Raw genomic sequence first — 12,857 nt, 5'->3', positions numbered from 1 at the left:
ATCACGCCGTTCAAGCTGGTTTACGGCAGGAACCCGACAAAGACACTCGAAGCCATGCTGCCGCACATCACCAACGAAGAGCATCTTGATGGCGCCACATATCTCCAGTGCGCCAAAGAAGCCCGACAGCTCGCCCGCCTGCGCATCAAGAACCAGCAGAGGACCGACAGCCAACACTATAACCTTCGACGATGCTACGTCGAGTATTAACCTGGCGACCGTGTTAGGGTTTGGACCCCGATACACCGACGAGGACTCAGTGAAAAACTATTACACCACTATTTCGGACCCTACAAGATGATCCGGCACATTGCCGCACTTGACTATGAGGTTATGCCAGACGGCATTTCGCTATCACAGCGGCGCGCGCCGCTCACGACCTGAAATAGTCCGTGTTGTGCGGCTTAAGCCGTTCTACCAGTGCTAATGAACTTTGGACTTTTTTTGGACTTTGCTTCTTTGTTGTTTTGTTTAATAAATGTCCTTTTTGTTTTTAGCTGCTGTTTGGGTTGCAGCATCGGGATGATGCTTTTTAAGAGGGGGGGGCACTGACACATGTACTTGTTTGTCTTTTTCGGGTGACTGCTTTTCATCGTCTAATAAATGTTATCGGACCACGCAGGACGCGCCTGCATGTATCGGAAGTTTCTTGAATGTTATCGATGGTTCTTTTTGCTGTCTGGTGTCACCGAACATTATGTGATCTGATTTCATGTCTGCGCTACGTGAATGGTGTAGAACTTTCTGGAAGACGCGCGGGCACCAGCGATTACTTTGGAACCTTCGATGACTGATGTATAAAAGCCGACGCGCTTGACCCAGATCACATTTTCGACGATTGCTGACTGTGTTCGCCGCTGTAGCCGGTCTTGAATTGGGGCCTGTTTTTGAGGGCACAAGTTCGCCCAATAAGACGCTAGTTTCGTAACTCCCAGTTTTGCTGCTTTCTTCACCATCACTACCACGTGACAACATGAACTAGCAGGCAGTCACTCTACCCCTTGTGGAGATCTCTGTTAAGAAGAACTAGAAAGAATCAGAACTCAAGAGACATGTTCAACATTAAATCCAGTTTATTTTTATTGCAATAGCAATTATACTTCGACAGCGGTTGCACATGGCATGGCAAAGCACAGCCACACGGTAAGTACAGAGTCCAGGCACGCTAAGGACTGTTAGGTTCGTGTGCGCCGTGTTCTCGCCAGTCTGTTTGTGTTGAAGCAAGAGGCAGCACGAAGGTCAATTCACTCGCTGCTGCTGCCACACTTCCTCATGCCAGAATTTTGACAGCAAGTGTCCGCAGTCATCGAGTGAAATGTGTTCATGTTTGCCTGTCTGTGTGCAACACAGGTTTACCTCTGCATGTGGGTTTAATGTTAAGAGCCTTTTAAGTAAGCCTTTTTTTTTTAAGCCTTGTAAGAGCCTTTTTATGTACATACACCCAAAAAGAGAGATATATGGTCAGCCAATCTAAGGAAACATTATTAACTCATTGCATCTCTTGTGCATGTAGTGGTAGATCAGGCATGTCCGAGTAAAACGTGCTTAGTCCCATTTCAAGGTGAGGTTTCATATGCCAAAGCAAAGCATAGGCTATGAGAAAACTCTGCACGAACTGTGACCTTCCGTAAGGATGCTCCAGGGGGAATGCAATGAAGGCTTGCATGGCACAACAAAGCATGTATTTTCATACTTTAGACAGCAGCAAAACACTGCTCAAGTGGCCACCACTCCACATATCATTAAAAAGAAAGCCTGCATCATTATGTGTGAAATCTTTTTACCCCGACCTCCCCCCCCCCCTCCCACCCAGAAGTGGTAACACAACATTCTTGGTGCCATCGAGGCCACTCTGATGATACCTCCTCCCATGCACCATCATACATATAAGGTGAAACAAAGCAGAGGGTGGCACTATTTCAGGCATGTACCAAACTCAGCTGTAGCAAAAATAATAAGGCTGAAGTGTACTGGCCCACTTAGGGATAACAGCACCTACATTCCCTGTGACTACAATTTGCTTATCAGGTGCAGGCTGCAGCAGAAACAGATGGAGCACGTGATTATTATGACAACAGAGGAAAATGAAATATTTACATGGGTCCCAGGTGTTAAACAGGGTGTCTTTCTTTCTTTTGTTTTAAACTAAGAAAATTTTTTTATAAACCAGGTGTGAGCGTAGCAAGTGTTGCATTTTTACAGTGGGGTTGTAAGGGAAAGCAGATGTAACAAAAACTTCACTGCACCCCCATCTTTCTTTAACCTCGTTTGAACTCGCTTTGTTCCTTCACCCAATCTGCTCTTTTCTTATCCCTTAACGTTATACCTATCATTCTTCTTTCCATAGCTCGTTGCGTCGTCCTCAATTTGAGTAGAACCCTTTTCATAAGCCTGCAGGTTTCTGCCCAGTACGTGAGTACTGGTAAGACACAGCTGTATTGCACTTTTCTCTTGAGGGATGATGGCAACCTGCTATTCATGATCTGAGAATGCTTGCCAAACGCACCCCAGCCCATTCTTATTCTTCTAATTATTTCAGTCTCATGATCCGGCTCCGCAGTCACTACCTGCCCTATGTACATGTATTCCCTTACCACTTCCAGTGCCTCGCTACCTATCGTAAACTGATGTTCTCTTCCAGGACTGTTAAACATTACTTTAGTTTACTGAAAAGATTTTGCACCAAAAAACAACAAACACAAGACCACCAACTAGCCCAGCAGTTAACTCTTCTAAATTACTTTCGTTTTCTGCAGATTAATTTTTAGACCCACCCTTTTACTTTGCCTGTCCAGGTCAGTGAGCATGCACTGCAATTCGTCCTGGGTTACTAAACAAGGCAATATCATCAGCGAATCGCAAGTTACTAAGGTATTCTCCATTAACTCTTATCCCCAATTCTTCCCAATCCAGGTCTCTGAATACCTCCTGTAAACATGCTGTGAATAGCATTGGAGAGATCGTATCTCTCTGTCTGACGCCTTTCTTTATTGGGATTTTGTTGCTTTCTTTGTGGAGGACTATGGTGGCTGTGCAGCCGCTATAGATATCTTCCAGTATTTTTACATACAGCTCGTCTACACCCTGATTACGTAATGCCTCTATGACTGCTGAGGTTTCAACTGAATCAAACGCTTTCTCGTAATTAATGAGGCTATATATAAGGGTTGGTTACATTCCGCACATTTCTCTATCACCTGATTGATAGTGTGAATATGGTCTATTGTTGAGTAGCCTTTACGGAATCCTGCCTGGTCCTTTGGTTGACAGAAGTCTAATACCCCTGACACACGGGCAAAACTAAAGTCCTTTCCAGTAAACCCCTTTTGCTACTCTGAAGGACCCTTTGCAGAAAGGAATTGCGCCGATGACACACGGCACCGCACTGAACTTCATTAGGCAGTTCCTCAGATGAACGCCGCAAGAGAAATAGCGCTGGCTGTTAAAGCCACAAGAGAGAAAACATTCTTAAAAAGCTGCGTATTTAATTACACTTAGCTACTGTAGAACCTAAAAATATATTTTTTTCATTGTTAATGGCTAATAATGCTTATAGTCGTTTATTTTATTCGCATTTTTGCGTTGTTAGCAGTCATTTAACTTGGTCCAGCAACTATGTGCAGCCGGTGTTTTGCTGTGCGTGCTGTTTCTTCTGGTATGCCCACGTTTCTGTCGTCCTTTTTCACGTCTTTGTCGTCCCTTCCTTTGTGCGCGCAGACGTAACGCGTTTTATTCAATATGTTATTCCAACAACTGTGGTTTCTTCTGGGTATTTCCTGTGGGCGCCGATTGTGCAGTCTCCATCTCGCGACGTGAACACACCACATGCGCGCAGCAATCGACGACGACACTGCCGGAATTCAATAAGCCGGCACTAGCGACGTTATGCGAGCATTTGAGAGAATAGCTAGAGGTAATCTTCACCATTCGACAAATTGTATTACCGCTAACAATTAAAACATTTTCGCACGGTAAAAAAAAATACCTATGGGCACCGTAGTTGTGTGGCAGGCTTCCTTCTATTGACGAGTTGTGCAAGCTGTGTGCGAGAGTAACTCCTTTTCTGCTCGGAAAGTAGTTGCGCGATCTCCTTTCCCTAAAAGGAACTTTGCCGTAAAGGAGATACTCCTTTGTCGTGTGTCACTGCACTTGAACGCCTTTCCGGTAGATGTCCCCTTACCTAAAAAACTTTAGAGTGCCCGTGTGTCAGGGGTATAAGGTGTTACTGATTCTGTTTGCTTTCGTAAATACTTTGTGGGCAGCGGACAGTAAGCTGATGGGTCTATAATTTTTCACATCTTTGGCATCCCCCTTCTTATGGATTAGGATTATGTTAGCATTCTTCCGAGATTCCGGTACGCTCAAAGTCATGAGGCATTGCCTTGTTTGTTACTATTGATGTAACCACTCCTGCTTGGGCCCGAATAGAGCCTGCAGTATTTGTAAATAAATAAATAAATAAATACAGGGCGGCCAGTTTTTCTAGAACAATCTGCCCACCATTCTTCTACAAATGTGCTGTTACCTGATTCTCCCCAGCTGCCTTCCCCCTTTGCATAGCTCTCAAATTTCTTTACTTCTTCCGGCGTTACTTGTCGGATTTCGAATTCCACTAAACTATTCTCTCTTCCATTGTCGTTGTGGGTGCCACTGGTATTGTATAAATCTCTATAGGACTCCTCAGCCACTTGAACTATCTTATCCATATTAGTAATGATATTGCCGGCTTTGTCTCTTAATGCATACATCTGATTCTTGCCTATTCCTAGTTTCTTCACTGTTTTTAGGCTTCCTCCGTTCCTGAGAGCATGTTCAATTCTATCCATATTATACTTCCTTATGTCAGCTGTCTTACGCTTGTTGATTAACTTCGAAAGTTCTGCCAGTTCTATTCTAGCTGTAGGGTCAGAGGCTTTCCTACATTGGCGTTTCTTGATCACACCTTTCGTCTCCTGCGATAGCTTACTGGTATCCTGTCTAACGGTATTACCACCGACTTCCATTGCACACTCCTTAATGATGTCCACAACATTGTCGTTCATTGCTTCAACACTAAGGTCCTCTTCCTGAGTTAAAGCCGAATACCTGTTCTGTAGCTTGATCCGGAATTCCTCTAGTTTCCCTCTTACCGCTAAGTCATTAATCGGCTTCTTATGTACCAGTTTCTTCCGTTCCCTCCTCAAGTCAAGGCTAATTCGAGTTCTTACCATCCTATGGTCACTGCAGCGCACCTTGCTGAGCACATCCACATCATGTGTGATGCCAAGGTTAGCGCAGAGTATAAAGTCTATTTCATTTCTAGTCTCGCCATTCAGGCTCCTCCACGTCCACTTTTGGCTATCCCGCTTGCGGAAGAAGGTATTAATTATCCGTATATTATTTTCTTCTGCAAACTCTACTAATACCTCTCCCTGCTATTGCTAGAGCTTATGTCATATTCTCCCACTGACTTGTCTCCAGCCTGCTTCTTGCCTACCATAGCACTGAAGTCGCCCATCAGTACACTGTATTTGGTTTTGAATTTACCCATCGCCAATTCCACATCTTCATAGAAGCTTTCAACTTCCTGGTCATCATGACTGGATGTAGGGGCGTAGACCTGTACGACCTTCAATTTGTACACATCTATTTTCAAAAATTATCGCATGGCGTGCCACAACGCAGCATCCTTGATCCGCTTTTCAATTTGCGCCTTAATCATTTGGTGAACACTGATAAAAATACAACTTTTCTTATTTACACTGATGATACAAGCGGAACACGCAGTGCGATGTGCGTGCGCATATTCGAGTCTACAATCAGCCTCGGAGATGAACTGTATTTCTGAATGTTCCAGTCACTAATGTGACCTTATTGCAGTATTACCCTCTATTTCTAAGCTGCGGTTTAGGAGCCACGAAACATACGCGACGATCGTAACAGCGTGAGCGTGGGTACCGTTCTGCTACGATAGGAGCTGTGATGTTATACTTTGACAAGCGTTCAAACTGTTCGCTGCAGGTTACATTGCGTGACTACTTGGTTCGATGGATGAGGTTTCCACCCCTGAATAAAATAGTTTGGCAAGTGATAGCAGCATACCTTAGTCTGAATTACGCTTGTCAAGCAAAGGGACTGTTTACGAACTGCGCGAGCGTCCTAAGCAGTGGTAGGTGCTGGATTACATATATCTTTGTTCTATATACCGCATGGACCAAGCATACCGCATCAGCGGTTATACATTTATAAACGTTGTGCGGCGTGACTATGCGAGGCCCTGCTGGGGCGTTAGCCCGTTTTCTCTTGCTTTTTCTAGAAAGAGGATGATAACCGAATTTCTTTTTCGGTTGCGTTCGTTCCGTTCTCTACGACGCACTCACACGCATTACGGAAATTTTGTCCTCAAAAATAGGCATCGCATTCTTTTTATGCGATCCCTCATATATTATGGTTGTATGCAGGCCAAAAAGGCAATGCCGAAGCGCACAGCTTACATATGTACCGTGCTGGATCACCAACCGCAGCGATCGCTGTGTTGAGCAGCGCCATCGGCCTCATGCAGGAAGGCTAGCGTAGACATTTGGTAATTTCAAGCCTACTAGACTTGAAATTCGCGAGAACGATGCCAGTGCATCACAAATATTTGATTGCGCCTGCCGCTTAGATGTTTCGTGGTTGCCTTAGGTTGCCCGTGCACGAGCATGCGCTCTTATGCTTTATGTTTTACTCCCTACGCCAAGCGATCTGATATTGAGCAGATTTACTATTTGATGCTGCTAATACAGAGACACCGGTTTTCTTTGTTGAATTAAAACCGATATAAGCAAGATAGTTCACAACACATACACACACCGCGACTGATAATGTGCGTACACCGCGGCTGATAAAACGCGTCACATTTTTGCGCCCCCAAGAGATATTTCCGCCTACTTTAGTTACCGATGCACCGAAAGGCTTCCCCGACGACCTTATATGAACGGACACGGTGTAAATTTCACAGAGTACGATCTAAAACATTAAGAAATCGTTCCGCAGCACGCGTCAGCAATACTTTCAAGCAGCGCCGCGCCGGATCGCCCAAGCCAGAGAGGAGGAAAGGCTCTCCGCGCACCCTATCCTCCTCGCCCGATGAAACGGTCTATACTTATCTAGTATGAGCAACCACAATCGAAAATAATTTAACTAGAATATAAAAAAAAAGCTGTGCATATCATTACAGGCGTTCCATGCAATGTACACAAGAACCCCTTTTTGATGCCCTTAATTTACGACCAATGCCTGAAATTTATAATTCTATTTTACTGAAGCGATATCGTACTTGCCAAAAAAATCACGATACTACTTTGACTGAGCTAACACTTTTAACACCATGCACCTGCCCATACAACACGCAAGCCACTGATGCTAGAAAAATCCCTTACTCCTGTACCAACTATTAACACCAAATGACAAGATATTTACTGCAGCCAATGCTAAACACTTTTCCACAACAAATCCATAATATTGTTCCTTTCTACAAAGTTCCTTCGTTTCTTCTTTTTTTCCGTGTACGGTGTATGTGTCTAAAATGCACTCGATATGAGAATCACTGACATGTTTGAAATCGTATGACTCAAGATTTTATGAATGTCCCTGTTGCTGCTTGTTAAACGGGATGAAAGTCTTCTTAAAGCCTTAATGGTTTTTTGCTTTCACCCCACAGCATCACTGTTGTGTCTCCTCTGATGTCGAAACAAAGTGAATATGAAAACAAAAAAAAATGCACAGGCATGACTGCAGAATGTGTGTGTTGAGCCACACTGTCATTGGTTCCCCATTTATATTACACAAAAGGTTTTACAGGCAACATCTACCACATTTAAACATAAAAAAAACTCAGTGCCCTTCCATTCCGTGAAGAAGGATGACCAGAAAAGCTGCGCATGTGGGCCCCTTAATGGCAAGCTGCACCTCCACCGCAGGTCGGCCCGGCATTGCACTATCTTCGAGATCGGCACACATACGGAGAGTGCTTAACGCCTGATTCACCTCCGCTGCGGGTCGGCCGGGAATTGCACAATCATCGGGATCGGGCCATGTATGGGGAGTACTTAACGCCTGCTTCACCTCCGCCACGGGTCGAGCCAGTATTGCACCGTCCTCGGGATCGGCCTACGTATGGGGAGTGCTTAACGGCTGCTTCACCTCCACCGCGGGTGGGCCTGGCATTGCACTATCTCTGGGGTCGGCCCACGTATGGGGAGTTTTTTGCTTACCACGCCAAAGACACAAAAATTTCCTTGGACGGTAGAGGTATACAGCTTCGCTGCAAAAGTTGCATAGGTACATTCGCCACACCTGTTAGCAAAATGACATCCCCAACATCAAGAGAGATGCACCACTTTACACCCCGTTCTCTGAAAATATGCACCTGTTTTAAGCCAATCAACACCAAGCAAACAATTCGTACCATGTCCACATGGAGGCAGACCAGCTCAGCTGAGCCATTGTTGGGTGTGGGCACGACTTTTGCAAGCACTGCCTTCGTTGGGTTTGTTTCCTACAGTGCCAGGAAGACATGCGAGAGAACAAAAGAAAGCAAAGATTCAAAGTTTTTCAGAAATAATAGTAAGCACAATGTTTTGCATCCAGAACTTATCAATGGAGCCTTGTGATGACGTTTATTGGTCAAGTATTGTACACGAACAGGTTCTTTTGTACAGAGGGTACAAAATAAACTATGAAAATTAACGTGGCAAACCAAAGTTCTGCAGCTTGAAATCTAAAGCACACAAAAAATTTAGGCCTCTTGCATTTCACTGACTCAGCCAGGACTTAAGCTGCTTCCAATCAATGTTACTTGCAAGTTCACTTAGCAGAAGCTATTGCCCCGTTATGACCTTCCCACAACTCAAAGGCCAATATCATTACCATGAATACAATCACTTCCAGTCACACGTTAGCAGAGTGCTGGTAATGACTTTTCTAATGCTTTCTTAAACCACCATGCCTGAACAATATTTGTGTCATTGCTCACGTGGAAGAGTAATTAGTATACGCTAATGATTGTTGGTGCCGACGCCTTTACACAAGGACAAAGTAGAACATGTTCTTTGTAATTAGAGCGTTTAGTGTCAGTGTCATAACAGTGCCACCAGTGCTACTGTCTGTTTGGTGTACAGTTATTCAGTGAAGTGTAATATGTTTATGGGCAAGTTAAAGTGCTCTAATGAGTTCCTCTTACTAAATGGAATTGGAATTCAATATCCTGCAAATATGTGAGGCGCTCTGCATTATCCCATACGTACATTTGTAAGAGTGATTTGCCATAAAGCCCTATGCAATGAGAGGTGAAATTAACTTTACATAAACCATTTCAGAGTACACCATTGTAAACAGTTGTAAACATTTTACATTTATTTCGCATACAGCCAAGACCTCCCTAAAAAGCCTAAAACACATTTCTGTTTAATAGTTGCGACTACATGCACTGCATTATACCCGTGTCACACGGGCGTTTGGAAGGCCTTCCAACCGATAGTCAGTTGACTCAAAGGTCAAGTTCGAGCTGCCACACGGGCCGTTTCGAAGGCCGTCGAGTCAATAGTCTATCGAGTCAACGGAGCACCTTACAACTCTATCGAAATCTCGACGGCCTTTGAGCAACGGAAGCGGAAACAGCGCGTACATGCCCTCTCGTTCACAGTGTGCTCGTACTCACGGTTAGAAAAAAACATCAAACCAAAATGCTCTAAAAATACTATATATGAGTGTTATTAATTAATCAATAAAGTATTTGTGCCACTTGACATGTGCGAACACACACCAAAACGGCGGCCGCATCGAGCGGCGCAAGCGTTGCCGCAGTTTCGCTACTCAACAACTTGAAAACTAAACATATATGTATGGCGATGTATAAACAAATGTTTGTGTATAAACAAACAAAATAAATTATAGGGCTTTTAAGAGGTTTTAATGTTGTTTAACTTTTCGTGACATGAAAACGAAAATAAAGATCCGCAGCGCCACACAATTTTGCGAGTAACGCCTGAACCGCTCAACGGTCTTTCAAAAGTGCCGTGTAGCAGCGCGACAACTCCTTTGAGTCGATAGAGTTGTGGCGTTTCGAAGGCCGTCGACTGGAAGGCCTTCCAAATGTGCCCGTGTGACACAGGTATTAAAACACATGCAGTATCTTCATGTCCAACTGATCAAAGCGAACAGCACAAGACGTGTGTCATGCACCTTCTACCTCGCATCCTCCTAAAAATTGTTTGTTTAGGATTCTGCAGGCAGTGCACGCATTTCTGAAGCACATCAAAAAATTTAGTGCTCTGTTCTTGCCATTTTCACTGCCACTGATGCATGGTCAAGTCCTATAGTAAGCAAAAGTGCAATAAAAACAGCATGCATAATGTGCCTCGTGGGGTCCCTTCAAAGCACACTAACTTGACAGTATGAATTTGTTATACCCGTGTCACACGGGCACATTTGGAAGGCCTTCCAGTCGACGGCCTTCGAAACGCCAGAACTCTATCGACTCAAAGGAGTTGTCGCGCTGCTACACGGTACTTTTGAAAGGCCGTTGAGTGGTTCCGGCGTTTCTCGCCAAATTGTGTGGCGTTGCGTATCTTTATTTTCGTTTTCATGTCACAAAACGTTAAACAACATTAAAACCACTTAAAAGCACTATAATGTCTTTTATGTTTGTTTATACATTAAAACAATTGTTTATACATTGCCTTACATGTATGTTTAGTTTTTAAGTTGTTGAGTAGCGAAACTGCGGCAACGTTTGCGTCGCTGCACGTCGCTGTTGTCGAGAGTGTGTGTAGTTCGCGCATATCAAGTGGCAAAAATAATTTATTGAATAATTGATAACACTCATATATAGTATTTTGGTTTGATTTGTTCTTTCTAACCGTGAGTTGGAGCAGACTGTGACAGAGAGGGCATGTTCGCGCTGTTTCCGTTTCCGTTGCTCAAAGGCCATCGAGATTTCGATAGAGTTGTGAGGTGCTCCGTTGACTCGATAGACTATTGACTCGGCGGCCGTCGAAACCGCCCGTGTAGCAGCTAGAACTTGACCTTTGAGTCAACTGACTATCGGTTGGAAGGCCTTCCAAACGCCCGTGTGACACGGGTATTAGTTTTATAATTGCACAGTAATCCATTAGACATATCATGTATTGTCAGAGTACAACATTTCAGATGCATACTTGCCAACGTGGTGATCTCGAAATTCTGAAAGTTCGCGGGGGGGGGGGGGGGGGGGGGGCGGACAAATATGGAAAAACAATTTTTTTTTCTCCCTGGAGTTCTGTAACATGAATATAAATGCTGCATTTGCCAAGCAGCATTCATGCAGGTGACCGTTGTAATCACGATCCCACCAATCCCACAGCGTCCGTACAACTGCTTCTGCAAGTGTTACAGGAATGCCCCGGGTAAGCCTCTTCCATACTATCTAGAAAAGAACAGTCACGCTAAATTTATATCCCACGCCCATATTCTGCAGGGAGTGCTGCCAAACAAGTAACGGCCATCCCACGGTTTCCATTCGTGTACTGTAGTCACACGTCTGCTAAACCACAACGGCCATTTCATCATAACCACAGGTTATGCAACATGTGTGGCGGTATTATTCATAAGACGGCAACGTTGCTCGTCTTAACGCTGTCCAATGATGGCCAGTCTTTAAGTTGTTTTCGCTAATCACAAGACATTTGCAGAATGCGAGCCATCAACTAGGCGAACAATGGTCGCCCGACTCACGTGGCTCCCTAGGGCTGCCCTAGCGCCTTACTCGACGGCAATGGGTCGCGGTATGCGTTGCATTTCGAGACCCACCGGCACTTCGAGTACAGTGCAGCTCTCTGAGAATACTACGGCTTCAGGCGACAGTCGCCTTCAACAGGTGCGGGCGAAGTCATGCCGTGTCGACGTCATCTTAAAAATTATAAATCTCCGCAAACGACCTCCCGAGCTTACAAAAAACCCCGTTACACACACTGACCAAATGGCGAGAATGGGAAAAGGTTAACCACTGCCATCAACAACGGCCAACTGTTCCTCTAAGGGATTGTAATCAGTTAAAAGGGGCCGGTCAATGCGGCCCGTTTTAACTCGCTCGGTTACCATGATAACGAGACGCGGGTCAGATGTGCGAGGCCGCAACAGATTGCTCGCATGCCGGCCGCCGAAAACGCCTGAGGAAGCACCAGTAATAGCGAGCGCGCATTACCGAGCACGTAAGCAGCTTACCCTGCTGCAGGACAGAAGGCAGCGAACGTGCACCGACCAGTGACAAAACAAGCATGTCAGTATGTGCACGACGCCTAGGCAGGCGAGAGCGATTAGTCCAGCTTCATGGTACTCAGACACACCATACACGCACGTCCACAGGTACAGCCACGCTGCGTATAAAGTCAAGAACGGGCTCACGCAGCCATCCAAGAGGAAAGGTTTTCGCGTGTGCAACGAAATATATTGCACCAGCTCATCGACACTCGTTGCCAGCGGCGCCATTTTGGCAACGGCGACCACAGCGAAACCACAGAACTGGCGAGACCACTGTACCGCCCAGTACCGCCACTTCCTTCCTCGGAAGCGTAGTCATAGAATCAGTATAGTAACTCTATGCATAGAATAAACATAAAATAAAGCAGGGTTGCCAGGTACAAAATGTGAAAAGTAGCCAAAAAATGTCGGAAAGTAGCCAGAAAAGTAGCCAACTTCGGCCACAAGCAGAAATGTAGCCAAAAAAGTAGCCACGCTATGGAAAAACATTGCATTTTCATTTATTATGCAACGCTGAAGACATTATCACAGCCAACACTTGAAGTTGCTTTTAGTAAATGCAGGAACATACAAAAATATTATTAAACGTGTATAAATGA

General features: G+C 44.8%; 1 protein-coding gene across 3 annotated transcripts in view; it reads right to left on the bottom strand.

The window, feature by feature from the left end:
* The window catches only part of LOC135900796 (endoplasmic reticulum transmembrane helix translocase), a 602,974-nt gene extending 590,405 nt beyond the window's left edge, over positions 1-12,569 (bottom strand). Inside the window, exons 1-2 of one of the 3 annotated variants that reach the window (XM_065430378.1) lie at positions 12,223-12,569; positions 8,429-8,518 (exon numbers count right to left, since the gene is read on the bottom strand). In XM_065430378.1, coding sequence (XP_065286450.1) covers positions 8,429-8,518; positions 12,223-12,486 — 354 coding nt within the window. In that variant the 5' untranslated portion in view covers positions 12,487-12,569. The remainder of the gene's footprint in view (positions 1-8,428; positions 8,519-12,222) is intronic. The other 2 variants (XM_065430377.1, XM_065430379.1) reach the window with 2 other exon arrangements.
* Between the last annotated feature and the right edge of the window lie 288 nt (positions 12,570-12,857).

Source organism: Dermacentor albipictus, unplaced genomic scaffold (genome assembly GCF_038994185.2).
Source record: "Dermacentor albipictus isolate Rhodes 1998 colony unplaced genomic scaffold, USDA_Dalb.pri_finalv2 scaffold_18, whole genome shotgun sequence".
Classification (NCBI taxonomy): Eukaryota; Metazoa; Arthropoda; class Arachnida; order Ixodida; family Ixodidae; genus Dermacentor; species Dermacentor albipictus.
The sequence above is the reverse complement of the archived record's forward strand: the minus strand, read 5'-3'. Positions and strand labels throughout refer to the sequence as shown.